The sequence below is a fragment of the Electrona antarctica genome (genome assembly GCF_951216825.1).
Source record: "Electrona antarctica genome assembly, chromosome: 17".
Lineage (NCBI taxonomy): Eukaryota > Metazoa > Chordata > Actinopteri > Myctophiformes > Myctophidae > Electrona > Electrona antarctica.
In genome coordinates, this window is record NC_136798.1 from 17,057,478 (window position 1) to 17,079,886 (window position 22,409).

Genomic DNA, 22,409 nt, shown 5'->3' on the forward strand with positions numbered 1-22,409 from the left:
TCCTGGAGGCAACAACTGCAGAATGTAAAGCCCATCCATCCAGAACACAGATACTTGTATAGTCCTGGGTGTCTATGTGTTGGATTATTCATCATTAACAACAACAACAACCGGCAGCCACAGACTTCACTGAGAAGAAAGAAACTGAAATGTCTGCCTGTCCAAAAAGTTCCCAAAAAGTTTAACCAGAAACAAGTAACTTAAAGCTCTACTAACTTCAGAGAGAGAGAGAGAGAGAGAGAGAGAGAGAGGCAAACAATGCTCCAGCAAAGCTAGCAGACAGGAACCACCGTCCACCCCATGAGTCCAGCTCAGCTGCTGTTTGTCTTTGTGTGTACACACAGGCATACCAACAAGTCTTAAGAGGTCAATATCAAACATTGTCTAGCTTTGCTGCACAGCACTTTGTTGTGTTGCTCTCCAATCTATCTGTCTGAAGCTCTGAAATGTAGCATTTTTCACCGCATCAGGATGTTGAGCAATGGATCTGTATACCGTACTATCAATCTGACATTTTTTTATCACACAACGCAACCAATAAAAATCACACCGGTGTGAAGTGAGCGGTGCAACTGTACCGTGTGGGGGTCCCCGCAACATCCAGACGCGGGGCAGATCGCCGGAACCGGCCCGCCACCCTGGGCGCGTTCCTGGGGGTACAGTTGCACCGCTCACTTCACACCGGTGTGATTTTTATTGGTTGTGTTGTGTGATAAAAACAATGTCAGATTGATAGTACGGTATACAGATCCATTGCTCAACATCCTGATGCGGTGAAAAATGCTACATTTCAGAGCTTCAGACAGATAGATTGGAGAGCAACACAACAAAGTGCTGTGCAGCAAAGCTAGACAATGTTTGATATTGACCTCTTAAGACTTGTTGGTATGCCTGTGTGTGTACACACAAAGACAAACAGCAGCTGAGCTGGACTCATGGGGTGGACGGTGGTTCCTGTCTGCTAGCTTTGCTGGAGCATTGTTTGCCTGTCTCTCTTTCTCGAACCCTCCCTCCCCATAACCTCTCTCTCTCTCTCTCTCTCTCTCTCTCTCTCCCCCCCCCCCCCCCCCCCCCCAACCCCTGGAAGGGCTTTCACTCTGAATAATGAATGAGTGTCAACACTTTTTAGCACAACTAATAGAATTAGGGTTAACATTGTCATGCTTTGATTGGGAGAAGAGGCTTGAGAAATAAACGAGTAATGAAGCATCGACTTCACCTCGAGATCACCGTCCTGACACTTTCAAACTTTCAAATACTCAAATGCCTCTTAACCCTTGAACTACCATTGACGGTTTTGACGTAGTGAATTAATTAATCCAGATATGACTTAGATATAAAAATAAACAACGATCGCATGGGATCGGGGACAGATCACTGTGACACACAGTGCAGAAAGCTAGCGGAAGTTTACGTCCGTTTAACCGGAAATGACGACAGCCAGATTCGGTCAATTCGGTCAAAATCAGCATAATGGTGAATTTACCGCCACCATCAGGACTGGATGTCTAATACTATATACTCGCCCCATTAAAATGAGATATATTGTGTATATCACAGATTTTTCTATTGACATTCAAATGATGAATTAAAATCATGAATAGAGCTGGAAGAAGGCACTGAAAAGCTGCTATTGGGGTGGCAGTCCAATGGTTAAAATAGTGTGAGCGACGACTGAGACGCCGGTATCAATCATGCTGCTGGCTAGACGGTCCTCAACATGACAGGCTGGCTACGCCTTAGCAAGTACAGAAAACAAATATATAACCCACTTTTTCTTTTTCAAATTCAGGAGGTCATTCAATATAGCTTCACACGTTTTACAGACATACACTCGCACCACTACATAAACTACAGTACGGTTTTAACTATAACTCGATAGTTGGCTGTTCTTCTCAGTTGTGGCCCATGCAGCAGGTTGATCCATTGTCAGGTTACTGTTGACTAATTACTCTCATTGAGTGGTGTAACCCGTCGCTGAACTTCACTGCTGTTTTTGACTAGAGTGGTGTTACTATTGATGGCTGTTTTCCAGGCTGGTGTTTGGGTTTTACTGATTGACAACGTTGCAGACTGCTGTTTTTCCCCACTTACTTTCTGTTCTTAACCCATTTAGGACGGAAACGCATGTGTATCACTTTAGCGTTTAACCACTTTAACCATTATTTTTAAACTTTAGCTGTTGAAAAATAGCAGATCTACAAGCTCATAGCGCGGCACCGAGTGCAGCGCTACGAGCTTGTAGATCTGCTATTTTTTTTTAATCTTGAAAATGTGCCGCAAATGTTTGCATATATATTCTTTCAGAGCGAACGTTTTTTTTGTTTTTTTTTTTTAAGATATTTTTTTGCGGCTTACGCCTTTTATTGGTTTTTGAAGGGACAGACAGTAGGCTGACAGGAAACGGGAGAGAGATGGGGGAAGACATGCAGTAAAGGCCGTGTCGGGCTCGGGAGTCGAACCCGCGGCACACTGCGACTGGATTACCAGTCGGGTGCCCAGACGGTTACGCCACCGCCTGGGCAGAGCGAACGTTTTTAACTCAAATCTTTGCTTATGGGGGGAGGTCCCTGGAACAACATATTTTCAGATGGAGGTCGGCGGCCAATTACATATAATGTTTGGGGTCCGTGACGTGAAATAGTTTGAGAACCACTGATATAGAAACATCGGCCTCAGTCCTAAATGGGTTAATGGCTGTTGTTGTGATTGACTTTGGCTGTCTGATGTTATTGACCGTGGCCACCTGCCGTTGGTATCGACTTGCTGTTATAGCATGGTGTTTTTCTTTCTTCATTGACTGATGACGTTATTGACTTGCCATTGCCATTCAAAACACTTTCATTAAGAGGTTTCTCACTGGAGTAGGACTTACTTTATGCTTAAATTATAAAGCATAATATAATGATGTCATGTGATATTAAGCCATTATGCACAAGAGGCCATATAGTGTATTTTGTGGTTATATTGTGGCTGAGCAGGCTCGCCTTAAATGGCTGTCGCCTTGATATATACAGTACCGGTACAACAGGGATATTAGGGTCTTGTCCTTGTACAACACTTATACAACAATGTTAATGTGTTACAATTGGGAGTTGCCGTGTTTTATCATGTGGGCGTGCTCGACAATACTTTCTTCTTTGTATCACATACTTATTCCCACACAAGAAAATAGTTAAAGGACCACTTCACCACTTTTCAACCTGTCCTCACTAATGATCATGAAAAAATGGCGCAATTTCTTTCGACTCGGTCTGTGTCTCATAGGAGGGCTGTGGGCAGTTAAGAAACCGTCTTCCAGTGACATCATCGATGGGGAATCCAAGCTAATAGAAACTGCAGGCTTTCTAGTCCTGAAAAGTTGCAATGCGAAAATGGAAGCCATCGTTCTCACGATAATGAAAATCTAAACATTTTTGTAAAATAATCTTGTTTAAAAAAACATCTGCCTAATGATGATGTCACTGGAAGACGGTTTCTAAACTGCCCACAGCCCTCCAATGAGACACAGACTGAGTAGAAAAAGATCGTGCCATTTTATCATGATTATTAGTGAGGACCTATTATATGAAGATAGGTTGAAAAGTGGTGAAGTTGGCCTTTAAATCTCAAATGTAATAAATAGATTACCATTACAGTTAAGTAGTCCCGATGGGATTTCCCAATAGCGTGGGGAGGGAGCTAACTGAAAATAATGCAGCCGTTATGTGAATAGTCAAAGGTTTCAGTTTTCAGCTCTGTTTTGTTTCCTTTACGACCATAAACTCGAGTGTTTCTCGTTCTCAGCTATGAATTGTATCAAACCATCCACAACAGGGCATCTGTTGATGCCAATGTCCTTGGTTCAAACCTGACCCGAGGCCCTTTGGTGCTGGTGCATGTCATCACCTCTAACTCTCTCTCTCCTGCCTCTCCTGCCCCCAAATCATAGAATCTACACAAACTTACTATCTAAAATACATGTGCATTAGCTGTGTTTAGTGGCCATGTGGGTTCATTCAGCAGTGAGGTCGATTGTGGTGACACTTTCAGCACATAACACTTGATTGGTTAGCTACTGTATTATTATTATTATCCCTAGGGAAGATATGGCTTTAGCTTGCCGTTCAACAAGGAATGTTCTCTCTTTGATTGTGCCTTTGTTCATAGCAGTGTTGTTCAAATTTCTATTTTAGTTTGGTCATAGTTTTTGGAATGACACTTTGTTTAGTTTTAGTCATATTTTAGTCACCTGGAATGTTTTAGTTTAGTTAGTCTACTAAGTAGTTTCAGTCGACTAAATCTGTAGTTCATTTTGTCGACTACAATGTATTTTGGCGGGCCTTGATGCCGTTGTAATGGCTGATTTTACACTTGCTGAAAATAGCCGATCTACAAGCTCACAACGCGTCGCGAGCTTGTAGATTTTTCAGCATGCAGCCAAGTGTAAAATGAGTTATACTGGATCTCTTCTCCACTAGTCCCTTCCTAACATTTTAGTCTAGTTTTTATTTGTTGACGAAATTGTCAATATAGTCGATTTAGTCTTAGTCATCATAGCTTAGTTTTCATTTCGTTTCCATTGAGTTTTTGTCAGTGAAAAAAGGTAGTCGACGAACATTTTTCGTCATAGTATTAGTCGACGAAATCAACAGTGGTTCATAGTGGTGGTTATTGTGTCCGTGCAGGTACGGAGCATCTTCCAGAGGAGCTACGGGGAGGTGCTCACACTGACTCCTCCAGGAGAGGACGACAGGAGGAGCTTCTTCTCCCAACTGCTGCTGGTGCAGGCTGCCAGGGCACCACCGCACATGAGGAGCACTGGTACGGAGAATGAGCGCACGCACGCACGCACGCACGCACGCACGCACGCACGCACGCACGCACGCACGCACGCACGTACACGCATACATACACACAGAGAGACCCACTGACAGACAGAATGGGTGAGAGATGCACAGAAGCTTAAACACGCATAAAATAAGATGCACGTACACACACACATGCACACACAAAAACGTACAGGCACACACTCGTGCACTCGCACGCATGCATGCACACACACACACACACAAAAAGACCCAAAGTCAACTTAATTTGATTTGAAAGTTACTGTAGTGTACAGCATGTGAATGAAACAGAAGGTTAAAAACGTGAGTTAATACGGAATAAAATATACAATAACAGAAATAAAGGGGCCATGGAGAATGCTCTAAAAAAGGTTCAAAGGCCAGGGGGAAGAAAAAGCTTGTAGATATGCTATTTTCGGTCCACAATTTCGGATTTGGCATCACAATGAGTAACTCGGAGACATACATGTACAGACAAGCACCTTGAATCCTGTCCTGTTTGCCTGCCGGTCCTAGAGGGCAGTGTTGTCTGTATGTTGACCTTCACCTTCATCTTCTGCTCTCACCTGTAGGTAGACATTTTTACCTTCCAAATAAAGTGCAAGTGACATCGATAAATTCCAAATATTATCAAAGTATTCTGAGGCTCCCCTGGACTTTCATCATTAACCCATTCTGGGCGGGAACCCCTTTTGGTGTTAGCATTATGTTATGCTTTAGCTATTGGAAAATAGCAGATCTACAAGCTCATAGCGCGCCACCGAGTGGCGCGCTACGAGCTTGTAGGTCTGCTATTTTTGAAAAATCGAAGAACGACTGACATAGAAACATAGCTTTTTCAGAAAACTGGCAGGATGTAGAAGACATTTTTAGAATATGATCTCAGGTCAAAATGGGTTAAGGCACCCTAGGGGTGTCACGGCACCCACTTTTGAGAAACCCTGTTCTAGAAGTGCAGAAGTTAACAGAGGACAAGGTTCTCACCTCCTGTGTCCTTATCTCCATTTTGACTCCTAGAGGAAAGGGAGTGTTTTATTTTTTAGTACCACCTTAAGTAGGTTTCTTTTTATCCCATTTGATTTTCTGTTCTGTATTAGCCAGGCTTTACAGCCTACACGCCGACACAATCCCTGAGGCATGTCGGGGAGGGAAGAGAGGAAATTTCCATCTTTATTCCATTTAATGTGGAACCCTGTCTGGCTGTCACAAACGCACACTCTTGTGCACGCACACGCGCAGGCAGACACACACACACACACACACACACACACACACACACACACACACACACACACACACCCTGAGCCACAAAACTCCACTGCTTCTCAGTTCAACTGTGGCGTTAAGTGCACACAAGTTACTTCTATTCACTGTGGGTTTAATATCTCAGACCTCTCTCGGGTCCATTTCTAGTCTTTAAAGTCCCGGGCAGAGGGGCGTAGAGCCGGCCCAGTGTGAGTCCTGCGGCCTCCTGGAGCTCTTGACCCGTTGCCCTCCTCAGAATAAGCCCCCCACCTCCCCCAGCAGGGAACGAGTCCAGTCCTCAGAGCCGCCGCCCCGGGCTGTCCGTTTCAGCTCAGTCAGAATTCTCCACCCTGACCTCAAATGAAGGCAGACCAGCTTTCAAATGTAAATGGCGCCCATCGTCATTACCCTCCAACATTCCACTTCCTCCATTGATGCCTGGCAGGGGGTCCCTTGCAGTCGTTGCTCCCTGCTGTGCTCATCAGGGGTGGGGGGGGTTTCCGGCCGTGAGTAAGACCGTAGCATCCACGGCTTCCAGCAGAGACACCAGGGTCGAAAGCGGGTAGAGGAATCGCCAGAAGAGAGGAGGAGAGGAGCTGAATGCTATTAGCCGTAATTAGAGTCGGGGGTTTGGAAGGCCCTTGGTTAGCTAGCTATAGCGCACCTTAGCTCAGCGACTGATGATGCCGTAGAGCCTGGTTAACGATGCTGGCAGCTGCCTGCGGCGAGGACCGGAGCTGAGGGAGACTGAAGGAGAGTAATATCTGCTTGGCTAGCTTGTGTCCCTCTGTCATTGGCCAGAGGCTAGTCCCTTGGTGTATTTCAAAATAATATCTGAAGTGTGTTCTTGGCTCACCAAGTAAGAGCACATAACAAACATTATAAATAAGGCTATAGTCCTTCCTGCAGCTGACCCCAGTTCGACTAGGACCCGAGGCACTTTACTGCATGTCATCCCATTATGTCTCCCATCATTTCCTGTCCTTCAGTTCACTCTCAAAATAAAGCAAATATATAATATTTATAATAATAACACCTAATTTATTTATGGTGGTGTGTCAATGTTCATGTACTTTGGAGGCCCTCAGAGCATTGAGCTCATGCTCATGCAGTTCTTATTTTTCTTTTCTTTTTATCAAAACTACATTTGAAACACAAACTGCTTATCTTTGTACTATACACTTGATTGAATTTGTGTTTGGGATTCCTCTTACTTCATACGAGTTCACAAATTTCAACAAAATAGCGACAACAAAATGAATCCCAAGCGATGGAGAAGGCCCAGAAAGAAGCCTTGGGCACAACCGGATTGGACAGACCCTGAGGAGAAGTACCTTCAGAGTACGGTTGACCAGGAAGCTTTGACCGCCGTCCATGTCCAAGCTGCTGTTAATGCTCTCCCAGGGGCTTAGAGGTCGACATGGGTGGCAGACCCCGTGGAGAGACTCTGGGGCATGGGCTACTTACTCCGTAAAGTTAGAGCTACATTTAGTTTATTCTGAGCTCTCTCTCTCTCTCTTTAACCCATTTTGACCTGAGATCAGATTCTAAAAATGTCTTCTACATCCTGACAGTTTCTGATAAAGCTATGTTTCTATGTCAGTGGTTCTTCGATTTTTCAAAAATAGCAGACCTACAAGCTTGTAGATCTGCTATTTTTCAATAGCTAAAGCATAACATAATGCTAACACCAAAAGGGGTTCCCGCCCAAAATGGGTTAAGACGAGAAATGTGTAATAGGACTGACAAGGACATCACTGCCGTGACTGAGACATTGAATACTCTGTAATGTAATGTCTAAGCTCAAAGCAAGAAGATAAATGGCCCGTAGCACTCACTGGCAAAAAAAATACTTTGAAGAGTTCAGGGTTTGACTTGACTCGTCTAAAGGCTCATACATACTGCCGTTTTAGGTGATAAGCTGTCACCTTCATAATGAGTCGAGGCCATCATAATCGCCTCAAACTGTTTTCTTGGTCCCCAGAGAGGAGAGAGGAGGTGCTGCCGGTGGCGGAGGCTCCAGGTCCCAGAGTGTTGTCTGTGGAGGAGCAGCGGCGGCTGGCCGACCAGGAGGAGAACACACTGCGCGAGCTGCGGCTCTTTCTCAGGGATGTGACCAAGCGTCTGGCCACCGACAAGCGCTTCAGCATCTTCAGCAAGCCCGTCGACATCGAGGAGGTAAGAGGCGGAGTGGGCTTAGCGAATCAATCTGTGTGCATACATACATGCATTAATTCATGCATATGTGTGTCTATACATGCTGTGCAGTATACACAGTATAAATATAATTCGTATATACAGTATAATTATGTGTACATACCTGTGTGTATTATATATGTATGTATAATATATTGGGAGTGTGTGAGAGTTTGTTTTGTTTGTGCTGTCCCATGCCAATCCATAATCCAGGTATAAACCTTCCATTTAATACACTAGAGCTGTGCCCGTTGGGCACTGGCCTACTTGGAACGATGCAAGTTGGAAATGTCTGACACGAACTAACTCCCAGTTAGTTCGTGTCCCTTTTATGCCCATATATGGAGTTCTTTGTCAGGCATGCCCAAATATGGAGTCTATGCAGATGTCAGAACATCATTGTGATGTTAGAACAGGCCAGCTCTGCTCCCTATATGGAGCCTGGGCACGTAGGTGCCCTGTCCAGAGCCTGGGCAGAGGCCTTTTGTGGTGGTTCTGGACAACCGTGGGTCCGACCGACTCAAGGCCGGGCACTGCACTCCCTGTGGTGGTGTGGAACGCGTGTGTCGAATTTGAGTCGGTGGGGCGAACGGTTCTTGAGTTACATGGATTACAGACATACAGAGACATGGTGAAATTATAGATGGATTCGCTCTCGTTTTGTTTACAGTTAGCTTTGACATTTCTTTTTTTTTTAATGCATTTTTTTGCGGCTTTCTCCTTTATTTTATATATATATTTTTGTATAGAGCGACAGACAGTAGGCTGACAGGAAATGGGTGAGAGAGATGGGGGAGTGACATGCAGTAAAAGCCGTCGGGATCGGGAGTCGAACCCGTGGCACACTGCCAGACTTGGACTACCGGCCAAGGTGCCTGGACCGCTGAGCCACGGCCCAGGCCAGCTTTGACATTTCTGAGAAGCAGAATTGGATTTAGAGGATACGTCACCAGGTTATCATGGATGGCTTCCCTGGCACGGCTTTTCGGCCACGCAGCAGCACATTTGCTCGCATCTCTCTTGGCGTGCATAGCAATATAAGCATTTAATCCTTTATATGCATTGTTATGGTCAAATCTACATAAATTATTGCTATGGACGTAACAGTGCACATTCTGTGTTGGGGAATAAGTGCCTATGGTTAAGGTGGGGGGGGCACACACACTTTGTAAGCAGATTCTGATCCAGGCGGAACGGAAATGCATAAACTAACACATGCAAACGCATGCAACACACTGCGCTTTGGCAGTCAAATAGGTTCTGGGTCATATGTTAGAAGACTTTCTCAGCCCCAGGATGCTGATGGGAAATGTATTCTCTCACCCTGGGTCCTCGGCTCATTAAATGGAATTAACCGTTCTGTCATGTGGGGTGGCCCCACCAGTGAGATGCGCACCACGACCCACTTTGGTTCCCAACGCTTAATCCTACGAAACCAGAATCTTGGCCCTTTTTTATATAAATAAAAGTGAATTCATCAACTTGACAGTTATCGATATTGTGGTGTGTGTGCTGTTTTGCCCGCTGTGCAGAATGTGAAGAAGATCTAGTTCATTTATATTCTTCCCGCTGTGTGTGTGTGTGTGTGTGTGTGTGTGTGTGTGTGTGTGCGTGTGTGCGTGCGTGCGTGTGCGTGTGCGTGCACGTCAGGTGTCAGACTACCTGGAGGTGATCAGACAGCCCATGGACCTGTCCACAGTCATATCCAAGATCGATACCCACCAGTACCTGATGGCCAAGGACTTCCTGCTGGATGTCGACCTCATCGCCAGCAACGCACTGGAGTACAACCCGGATAAAGACCCTGGAGGTATGAAGATGTTAAAATGCGTGGAAATACGCACACACGCACACACACTTGCCTTAACCACAACCAGTGATGTCATGCTCGTAGAACACAGTGCCACGGCATGGTACACAAATAAATCATGCGCACTCGCAGGTACGGTACGGCAGACAATTGCACGAGTCTCTCCGATCCGAGTCGAGTAGCAAGTCATTTGGTCCAAGTCTCAAGCAAGTCTCAAGTTTTTCTGTTGTGGGCAAGTCAAGTCAAGTCGAGTCTCAAGTTTTTACCCTCAAGTCCAAGTCGAGTTGCAAGTCGTCAAATCAATGACTCGAGTCGGACTCGAGTCGAGTCATCGAGTCTCGAGTCCAATACTCTGCCGGACAGGCCGGTTACTTAAGTTGTCCGAGTCAGCTTGTCTCAAGTCGAGTCGAGTCTGGAGTCATTGTCTTCCAAGTCAAGTCGAGTCTCAAGTTTTTACCCTCAAGTCCAAGTCGAGTTGCAAGTCGTCAAATCAATGACTCGAGTCGGACTCGAGTCGAGTCATCGAGTCTCGAGTCCAATACTCTGCGGTATGGTGCACGCTAGAACGCATTCGATCCCCGAGCAGCCCAGTCAGTCATGGAGCTGAAAGACGGAGGTGAGAAAAACAAGAAATGATGACATAGTCATATTTGTCAGGTGAAACAAGCGCTGTCTCCGTTGTGCATATCTGTCCCCCCTTTATTTTCTTTTACATAACGTTTTCTTTTTGTGTATGTTTCTCTGTCACAATCTTGCGGCCGTTGTTTTCGTCCATTTGCACACAATTTCCCTAACACACGCACGCTATTGTAGCCTTCCATTACACTGTTATTGTTAGACTACATTTTATTATCCGTCTGGGCACCTAGGCTGCCAAGCCAGCCGGACGGCGTGCCACGGGTTCGACTCCTGAGCCCGATGGCCTTTGCCACGTGTCATTCCCCATCTCTCTCCTCCTTTCCTGTCTGTATACTGTTCCCTATCAATAAAGGCGTAAAAATCCCCAAAAACAAATCTTTAAAAAAAATACTTTTTATTATATTTAACACTTAGGCTAGTGACAGATGACTTAAGGCCTATTCATACTCCAGTTTTAGGTGATAAGGTGACCTAGGTGACTGAAAACTACAACACAACGTGACACCGCTGTGGTAAGCGCTTCACCGCTCACCCAAATACATCACCTTATCACCTAAAACTCGAGTATGAATAGACCTTAAATGGCTCCTGGGCAGTGGAATTGACTTCAAATTGGTTCCTTTCTTCTGAAATTCATTCAGTGCCACTGAAAGCAGCATCTCCACTGCCTAATTCGTGTGCTGTAGCTCTGGACGGCTGCGTATGCATGAGATTCTATTCCCTCTCTTGTCTCGCAAATTTTCTACCGATACCGAAGAGAAGCGGAGGAGATAAAAACGTCCTCCGCTTAGTCTTCAGCACCTCTTCTGCAGTCAAATTTCGGGCTGATAAGCAATGCCGCCACACCTGTGCACAGCAAGCGTGCACAAACAAACAAATGCACATGCACACATATATACACAGACACACAAACACAGAAATGATTATGAATTATGAGAGAGGCTTATAAAGCAATTAGAACAACATGCATTATTTACATAGAGCCTATGTTCTTGTTTGCATGACAATCAAGAGACCGTGTGACGGGGGTACATGCATGCATGTACATTGTACACGTTCAGTGTTCATGAATGATTCAATGCTGGTGAAAATTAACACGAAACCATGGGACCAAATGGGCTCAACATGTTGACGCGGTAGCTGAGGGCGAAACATAACATTTCCAATTGCTAAATAGGAACGCTGCAGCGTTTGACACGGAACGCCCGGATAGTTGTTGCTTCCGACCATTCATCTGAAACCTCTGTTCTATTCCTTGCTGTGCATCTTTAACCCCCCTTCACCTCCCTCCCCAGGACACCAGCTTGGCTGGTGGGCATATAGAAGCTCTTCTTCCTCTGCTCCGATGAATAAATCATATCTGTGGCTTTGCAGGCGGAGGCAGGGGTCATTTATTTGAATGCAGGGTCCGCAAATGATGCACTAAAGGCGAAAAATGCAATTAGGAGGTTTAACCCATTTAGGACTGAGACCAGATTCTTCAAAATGTCTTCTAAATCATGACAGTTTTCAGAAAAAACCTCTGTTTCAGCTTTCTATGTCAGTGGTTCTCAAACTATTTCATGTCAAGGCCCCCTAATATTTTATGTAATTGGCCGACCTCCAAGAAGCAAAGCTTTGAGTTAAAAATGTTCACTGTGAAAGAATGATATGTTTTCACGATTTTTCGAAAATAGCAGATCTATAAGCTCGTAGCTATGAACTTGTAGATCTGCTATTTTTCAACAGCTAACGTTTAAAATCATGGCTAATCGACACAGATGCGCTCCCGTCCTAAAGGGGTTAATAAAGGAGGCTAACAAAGCCCCTCGCCAGCTCTTCCGATGCCTGGCCCGGTGGAATTTCGCCCAGGCTTTCCAGCACAATTACGCTGCTGGGGGAAGTTCTGTACCAGCTGACAAAGTGCTGTGAAATAACCTCATTATTCCTCAATGGGCTATTTTCCCCCTGTCTTTGTTGCAATCCCTTTCATTCCCTCTTTCATGGAAGATTTATGTCGCCCCCACCCCTAATAATCACTATATTATTATGTTAAAAAGTGCCTTTTCTCTGTTACATGTGGTTACCCTACTGTCCCAAACAAATACCTCCCCTATCGCTTGAGTAAAATGGCGGGCGACAGCCCTCTAACTATGGGGGAACAAGCAGCAAACATTGCTGTGTGTCAGGTTGTCCTTCTTTGCAGTGCATGTAAGCGCAGGAGGGGTTAGGCAGGGTTCATAAGGCTGCCGACGAGCGTTGGATGCGTTTGACCCCTGTCACCCCTTCACACTGACAGACGCTCACGCAGCTAAAATGCACCAGCTTGTATGAGAGAGGCAGAGAGTACACACGCGCACACACACACACACACGCGCGCAAACACAAAAATAACATGGCTCCATCGCAATTAGGCGCCTGTCCTCCAATTAGGTGGATGGAAGTGGGCAGATTGTGACCCCCGTGCCCCCTCTCTGACTGAACCTCTCTTCTCTGCCTGCTGCAGTATAATAATGAGATGGCCTGTTTACTGTGTCTTCAGCATACAGTACCTCTTCAGCTGTTTTCATTTTCCTTCGTTCCTGGGAGGAAGAGAGATTTAATGATGCTTTGGTAGAAAGTGAGGATAGAGGTGTGATATCGTGAGACTTTCTTGTGTTCTTCCTCGTAACAAATACCCCCCAAAGACAGCGCTATCCTTTATCCAAAGAGTGAGAAAACGCAGTAATCCCCTTTCTCACACGTAACAGTGGAACCAGGTGAGCTTGTTTGTTTCCTAAAGCCTTCCCTTCTCCCCCCCCCCTTCTCCCACAACCGTGACGGAGCTTTGAGTAACCCATCACCAGTGGCCTTGCTTCTGCAAATCGAACAAAGTGAATGTGAACTGCGTGTGAACCGTGCGTTAATGCAAGCTAGCGCAAGCCAAGGGCTGAAACAGATCCTACTGTTCTGACATTGGAGATGTTAGGATTTGAATGTGGGAAAACGTAGACCGTTGTTTCTACAAGTTACTGCATGGTTCTTCAGGTCACAGAGACATATTTACTAGAATCGACTATAAAAGGATGAATGGTGAAGCTACCGGGCCATCCTGGTGATTCAAACAGTAAGCCGACAATCTAACCACAGAAAGCAATGGGTATTTGATCATTTAATACTTCTGGTGCCGCCAAATCTTTCAAAAGAAAGGCGCTGGGCGGGGGCAAGCAGATGAGGGTGATTTTATTCTTAATACATCACACTAGTTAAGTCTGATCTCTCTTCAGAAGCGTTAATATTGCAAGATGCATCATGAAGTCAGAAATTAGAAAAGAACATCGACGTTATGATCAATCTGCGCGGAAGCAGCGTAGATTCAGAGAAACTAGGTTTTTTTTTGTCGGGCCGTAAACAAGGAAGGTTGTGAGGGACTGAGCAAGGCGCTGCCTAGCAACGGCTGATTAAAAAAAAAAATATTTTAGTGCTCCCGTTTTCTATCGATAAAAAAGACATTAAGACGACACTTAACACGTCCTTAGCACGTGTTAAGTGTTAAAATCACCTGTTTTATACTTGTAGTGGCGAAAATACCCAATCTACAAGGTCACAGCGCATTACATTGAGACACGTTGTGAACTTGTAGATTGGTTTAAATTTTGGTAAAACATGCCAGGTTGAAAGTGGTTACACACTTCTGTCAGCCTTGTCCTGTCATCTTTATTTCAGTTAGGTGAGGTCAGTATAGATAGACAGACGGAGCCCAAGGGCACAGAGAGAGAGAGCATAGAGAAGAGATAAGACAGGCATGGTTTGGAACTCGGGTCCTCGGGTCCTCGTACTCACAAGGACCATATGGTCTGTGCACTAATTGGCTGAGCCGCCAGGCACCCCGGCTGACTCTGAGGGAGATGCACTCTGTGTTGAAATGTCAGTCAGTGTTGTTTGTAACAATAAATATTGCTAGATTCATTGGGTGTGTTTGCTCACTGCAGTACTCATCTGCAGTACTTCATCACATTTAGCTTTGTCCCGTTTCTTTGAGACACTGCAGTCGTGATGCGTTGTGGGTTCGAACACGGCTCGGGATCTGTGTCACATGGCATCCACTCTATCCACTCCCCTGTACTCTGATTGAATACAAAAACATCCTACTATAGGGCACCCGCTGGCCTAGTGGTCCAGGCGCATGCCACATATAGGCTCTGGCCTGACAGCGTGTCGCGTGTTCGAGTCCCGTTCATGACGACCTTTGCTGCATGTCTCTCCCTCCCACTCTCCTGTGTGTCTTCACTAATAACTATCAATAAAGGCAAAAAGCCAAAAACAAATCTTTAAAAAAAAAAAGAAAAAAACATCCTATTATAAATGCACAATGTCTCTGTACGCGTGTACATCTGTAATGCACGTAACTCGAGAACCGTTCGCCCCACCGACTTCAAATTTTACACAGACGTTCCACACCACCACAGGGAGTGCAGTGCCCGGTGTCAAGTCCGTCGGATCGCCGGTTGTCCAGAACCAGCACGAAAGCCTCTGCCCAGGCTCCGGACAGGGCCCAACTCCAGATCACCCCTAGATCTCCCGCTGGCCTGTTGTGACATCACAATTATGTTTGCGCCCTTTATTAGCCAATTGAATACACCTGATCACCCCCCAACGGGCACTGTTCTAGTTTAATAAAAGACAGAATGCAATGCCAGCCGGTTCAGTCTCTGTCTCTTTGTCCTTTGTTTCCAGACAAGGTGATCAGACACCGGGCGTGCAGTCTGAAGGACACGGCCCACGCTATGTTCGCCTCGGAACTCGACCCCGAGTTTGATCGCATGTGTGAAGAGATCAAAGAGGCGCGCAGGAAGAGGGGTAAGGAATGCACATGACACCACAGGTTGAATAAAACACATACAAACTAAATGGAACGAGTATCGGTTAAATAGAATTGGGATCATCAATTGGGACACTCGTGTGTGTGTGTGTGTGTGTGTGTGTGTGTGTGTGTGTGTGTGTGTGTGTGTGTGTGTGTGTGTGTGTGTGTGTGTGTGTGTGTGTGTGTGTGTGTGTGTGTGTGTGTGTGTGTGTGTGTGTGTGTGTGTGTGTGTGTGTGTGTGTGTGCGCGGCGCGCGCAGGGGGTGGGGGCGACTTGGGAGCTATACCCCGCCCTCTGTGAAACCAAGAGCAGTGGAGAGAAACATTGCAACTGAATTAAACATAACGGTGCACATAAATTAGATAATTAACATAAATACATGTTTCAATTCTTTAATTACAGAGAATGGTCTCTAGACTTTAGACCGGCTGCTATATACTGTATGAAAAGCATACATTAGATAACGTATGTGGTTATTTGCCACTATATGAAATAAAATGGGAGGGGGGGGGGCATAAGAATACATGACAAAAACACATAAGGAAATGGGGCTATTAAAGTGGAACAGGATAGTCTAGTGTTACAAACATTACCATCACTGTAGTGAGCACATTGCAAGGAAATATTTGGTTGTTGTTATTGAGAATATACTAAATTAATTAATACACCAATTATTATTACCTATACAATTGTATCCACAGGCTACTCCTCGTGAGTTTTGTGAACGTGCACAAATAGTACAATTAAAAGGCTAGCTATCATGCATCATGCACACAACCACCCAAAAGGCTGATGAACCAGCTTGTGTCGCTAGGCTTGATTGGCTGAAGGACTGTATGCAATGTTCTTTTTCTCCCCTTCCTTGCTCCTCTCTGACAGCAGCTTATGCCAGCCTTTGAGCTTGGCATTGTTACAGAGCTGAAACGAAATGGAAAAACCAACGTGTGAAGACAAGTCTGACCATGTGAGACTAGTAATACGGCACTGACAGAATCATTTGTTTATTTTATATAAAAACAGCTTTTGAGGAGAACGTGGCACATGTCCCTGTAGTGAGTTTAACGTCAATCATTTTCAGCGTCCTCCTCTCAGTCTCAGAAAGCCTTTCATAGATCACATCAAACCACAGAATCCCCCTATTTTCACTCCTTCCCTTTGCATAATGTGTTTTTCACGAAACTGAGGATGGATGACGGAAACGGAAACTTCTCATTTGTGAAGGAAAACAAACTTTTGCCGCGACTCCCCAACAGGACTTAATGAGGCGGACAGTTGGCTTTTTTAAGTAAATGCCGCCTAAGGCACTATCCTCCCTCCAGACAGCCCCTTCTGTTCTTGTTGTCTGGCTGTTGCTCTGCTGCAGCTGTAGGCTCAGCAAACAGCCCCGAGCAGCATGAGGTGGACCTTCGGAGATGGGGGGGAGGGGAGGGGAGGGGCAGGGGGGCCAGGACATAATGAGGTGGACCTTCAGAGTAGTCATCCTTGCACTCGCGGCACTCCGCTGACGCAACGTGGCGCAGCGGCTTGCACGCGGCCAAGCCCGCTGCATCCGCCGTGTTGCATCAGCGGACTCTTCCTTTAAGTGCCGGGCGTGATTATTATGTATGCAGTCAGTCAAGCGCATACGTAGAATCATTTGCAAACACCCCGTGTGGCAATACAAGACGATAAATGAACACACACACACACACACACACACACACACACACACACACACACACACACACACACACACACACACACACACACACACACACACACACACCTCTTCCCTTGGTCAAATACTGTGACATGGCATTTACACTTTAATGGGGCCTCTTATGAAACGTGTAAGCCCATGTGGTAAGTAGAGTCGTTATTATGTAGATGCACATGCATACATGTATAGTAAGGGCACTGGTCATTACCTTCTTCCTGGGGAAACGGGCTGCTCGGCAAAGTCGACGTGTGTTTGACTGTACATGTGTTTACCATATTATGTAAGAGCAGAAGCAGGTAAAATCATGCACTCCCCACACACTCATATAATGTGTTATTAACACCCTGAGTGGCATAAACGGAGTTCTCCGTCCTATCAAATGGTAACGCCCAGCGCTCAGGACGGAGATTAATAAAAGGACGGAGATTTATTGATATCAAAACCGATCGCATCGCTCCACAGGCTGGGAGCGTCTGTTGAGCAACATTCGATGTAATTTTCCGGTTGGGACGTCATCGAATGTTCCCCCCCATTTTAGCGGATGAGACCAAAAATCTTAAAACGTGATTAACTCCTGATCTAAATCATTCCGTCATGGCCTGGGCCGTGGCTCAGCGGTCCAGGCACCTTGGCCGGTAGCCCAGTCTGGCAGTGTGCCTTGGGTTCGATTCCCGATCCCGACGGCCTTTACTGCATGTCACTCCCCCATCTCTCTCCCCCATTTCCTGTCAGCCTACTGTCTGTCCCTCTATAAAAACAATATATAAAATAAAGGCGAAAGCCACAAAAAAACTTTAAAAAAATAAATCATTCCGTCCAATTCTAAGCAAAGATTATGTTTTAAACGTCCCATCGCGGTTCTGTCGCTAGTCGCATTAGAATTAATCATACCTCCCGTTGTTGTCGATCGCCTCGGGAGTGTTTTGGCTACATCAAGCTACTTCAGCTACATCCGGGATAGCGCCTGGTGCGTCGCTAAATGTGCTCCGTTGCTGTAAATCGCTGGGCACTCTGATTTAATGGTACTAAATACCCCCGGGCGTTCGTGGTGTTAATGCACTGCAGTGTTTTCCAGAGGCGTGCACTGCCACAGTCCATCACAGTGAATGTTATGAATCATAATGACTTTGCCATGGTACGTACAGGGATTTGTTTTGGTAGTGACGGTGCTTGCTGCTGACACTACTTGGGAACCTGACGCACAGTACAAAGTAAACGGAACCTCGGAATTATAAATCAAAGTGCAAGAACAGATACTCGATTATTTCACTCAATATTATGCATTTAAGGCCCAATTAGTGATGCAGACAAATAAATGGGTAGCCCCACAACCAAAAATAAATCAAATATAGCATGAATGTATTTATTTTTCTCTAGGTGATTGGATGAGCTCTTACAATTACAATTTACAATTTAGGCACTTAATCCAGAGCAATTTACATTAAGCAAGAACAAAAAGCCTGGCAATACATCACATACATAGTAAAGTAGTTATCCTGAATCATACGTAAACTAAGAATGTAACAGTGGAATATCTATAAATATGAAACTATCCATATATATATACTATATAGTGCTATGTTTACATAAAATGCTATACGTCTACATAAACTGGAATCTAAGTCTACATAAAATGCTGTCTAAGTTACATAGCTCTTGATATGAGGACTAACGCAACAGAATGATACATCATTTTTAAACTGATTTATGCTTTTTGGGCAGTTATACTGTTGGTTTATTTATGCTGGTAATGTTGGTAGATTGAAGGTACAGAAAATTAATCCCACTCCAGCCTCAATTGAAAGATACAATCATTAATAATTTGGCTTGTCTTACCCAGGGGAGAAAAATAAGTTTGCAAACAGACCAGAATTTTGGTTAATGATGAGGTAGGATTAGGAAAGATAACATTTGTATTTGTATTATTATTATTTTTAATCATCTGGATTTGACACATGTTGTTCATGAACAACATAGTTCACTTATTAACCTTTTGACTACACATACACAGTTTGTCTTCACCTGCAAGTTGAAACGTATTTGTAGTGTTGCATTTCACATGAATGATTGTAAAATCACGCTAAAACACGAACATTTGACTGTGTCAGAGCCACCCACCATCTACAGTACATCTAAAAATATATACTGTTAAAACGCTAAGATCTTATTAAAATTGGTTTATATATATATATATATATATATATATATATATATATATATATATATATATGTATTAATTATATGCACTCCCACCAGTATACCTCCCCCTTATTCTATTACTTGGTTTTGCCCTTTCGGTTTCATTCGAGGTAGGAGTTGATGCTGCAAGAGGCATCACATTGAGAGAGATACAACATGTGTTTTATCCCCTAGGACTGAGGTACAAGTACAAACCCAGCAAAACAAGGGTTGTTGTTGAATACTCAACCCAGTGACATAAACATCACTGTGGCAGTGGCCGACCCCCCATCTGAAAATTATGTTGTTCCAGGGACCCCCCAGAAGCAAAGATTTGCGTTAATGAATTGCATTTTTATAGCACTTTTCCAAGTGCTCAAAGCGCTTTACAATGGTTCATTCATTCATACATTGGGAGGTGAAGCGGCGAACAGTCGACGCCAGCGTCCTCACTTCCCACATTCACACACCAATGGTGGCAAGCTAACACTGACCAACTCATTGGAGGCAATGTAGGGTTCAGTGTCTTGCCCAAGGACACTTCGACATGTGGACAAGAGGAGCCGGGATTCGAACCGCCGACCATCATTGGACGACCTGCTCTACCTCCTGAGCCACAGCCGCCCTAAATGTTAAAACGTTTGCTGTGAAAGAATATATCCAAAGATTTGCACCAGATTTTCACAATTTAAAAATAATAGCAGATCTACAAGCTCATAGCGCGGCACTAAGGTATAACATAATGCTTAAAACACCAAAAGGGTTTCCCGTCCTGAAAGGGTTAAATATACGTGTAATTTAAAGTCTGATTTTAAAATCTCTGCTTCACAGCAGCACTGCTCATGGTATCCACTCTAAAGCACGCAGACACTCTCAGCCATTGAGTCTCAGACACAAGGACACAGAATTACATCCTGCTTTAGCAGAACAAGCGCTTGCATTCTGCAAGGTCCTCTCTGGCAGATGGTGAATAATAATAGCCTTGAAATGCGCTATACAAATAACTCGCCTTGCCTTGTATTCCTGCATTAATATTTCTTTTTTATTCGTCGTCCCAGCACCACCACCACCACTGTGTCTCTCCACTCTCTTGGCCAATGTCTGTTTGTCTACTTACATTTGCATCCTATTATCTGTCTGCTGTCTTTGTCTGGTCTTCTTTTGATGCATGCCCTCAAAGGTGTGTACGTGTGTGTGTGTGTGTGCACAAACACAAAATCAGCCGCTCTTAGTGTGGTTTTACACAGTCCGTTTCATACTAACGAGCTATTTGATGAGGTATTTTTCATACACATTCTTGCTCTCATAGTGGGACTCACAACAATGATAAGGTGTGTGTGTGTGTGTGTGTGTGTGTGTGTGTGTGTGTGTGTGTGTGTGTGTGTGTGTGTGTGTGTGTGTGTGTGTGTGTGTGTGTGTGTGTGTGTGTGTGTGTGCGCGTGCATGCTTGCACACAAACAACAGCCTCTCTTAGTGTGGTTTTAGACAGCCAGTTTCATATTAACGATCTAATTGATAAGGTGTTTATATACACATTCTTTCTCTCATAGTAGTGGGACACACAACAACAGTGTGTTTGTTGTTGGTAACTGTATCTGTGTGGCGTCCGTCCGTCGGCAGATCTCCAGACGCCAGCTCAGCCCGTTGCAGCTCCAGGCGCCGTGGCAGCCAGAAAGCAGCCCGCCAGCCAGCCAGAGGAACAGGCAGGGAGCAGCACTCAGGGAGAGGCCTCCGACAAACACTGCAGCAGTAGTGAGTACACACGCACACACACACACACACACACACACGCGCGCACACACACACACACACACGATGCACACCTGATACACAATATGATATTGCACGCAGAGCATCGTATCATACACACAGTGATACATAGTTACGCACACTCATTTGCACACATGCACGCGTAGTCCTTAATTATACAAAACACACTGTCTGGCTTTGCACAGTTAGACATGTATCACAATTACTATGGTTGGAAATCACCAGATACCTCATGTTTAGGCCAAGATCCTTTGATATATTGTGATTCATTACTATATATATATATATATATATATATATATATATCGATTTAGGGTGTCTGTTGAAAGTTGCAGTCTTTATTCAAAAACACCAGCCATAACCCAAGTAGAAAAAGGTATAATACATCAAAGCATCAAAGAATCGATACAGAATACAGCTTGTGGCAAAAAGAATTGCGATCTTGTACTGAATATATTTCCCCTCCACCCCTAATATATACACACTAATGCATGCTGTACAGTCAGGTGTGCATGCCATACGTACACCCATCATTAGGGATGGAGCCTCGTTCATTTGTATTGATAACGAGCACCTTATCGAGCCGGGTTCTTATCGAGCCCACTATCGAGCATTTTCTATTATTTTGTGGAAAGACGGGAGACAGTGATTTCTAAACAGAACCAGTATCTAGTGAATACAGTTATTTTCTTTTTTTTAAAGATTTTTTTAAAAGATTTTTCTGCCTTTATTTATATTGAAAGTAATCTGACAGGAAATGGGGAGAGAGATGGGGGGGAAAGACACGCGGCAAAGGCCGTCAGGATCGGGAGTCGAACCCGCGACACGCCGTCAGGCTGGCTCAGCAGCCTAGGTGACCAGACGGTTGAGCTAACCGTCAGGCTGGCTCAGCAGCCTAGGTGCCCAGACAGTTGAGCTAACCGTCAGGCTGGCTCAGCAGCCTAGGTGCCCAGACAGTTGAGCTAACCGTCACGCTGGCTCAGCAGCCTGGGTGCCCAGACGGTTGAGCTAACCGTCAGGCTGGCTCAGCAGCCTAGGTGCCCAGACAGTTGAGCTAACCGTCAGGCTGGCTCAGCAGCCTAGGTGCCCAGACGGTTGAGCTAACCGTCAGGCTGGCTCAGCAGCCTAGGTGCCCAGACGGTTGAGCTAACCGTCAGGCTGGCTCAGCAGCCTAGGTGTCCAGACAGTTGAGCTAACCGTCAGGCTGGCTCAGCAGCCTAG

At 45.0% G+C, this 22,409-nt stretch overlaps 1 protein-coding gene across 1 annotated transcript in view; it reads left to right on the forward strand.

The window, feature by feature from the left end:
- The window catches only part of atad2b (ATPase family AAA domain containing 2B), a 148,897-nt gene that overhangs the window by 52,051 nt on the left and 74,437 nt on the right, over window positions 1-22,409 (forward strand). The window contains exons 20-24 of the mRNA XM_079526214.1: window positions 4,668-4,803; window positions 8,059-8,252; window positions 9,921-10,080; window positions 15,415-15,537; window positions 21,039-21,170. Of these exons, the coding sequence (XP_079382340.1) occupies window positions 4,668-4,803; window positions 8,059-8,252; window positions 9,921-10,080; window positions 15,415-15,537; window positions 21,039-21,170 (745 nt within the window). The remainder of the gene's footprint in view (window positions 1-4,667; window positions 4,804-8,058; window positions 8,253-9,920; window positions 10,081-15,414; window positions 15,538-21,038; window positions 21,171-22,409) is intronic.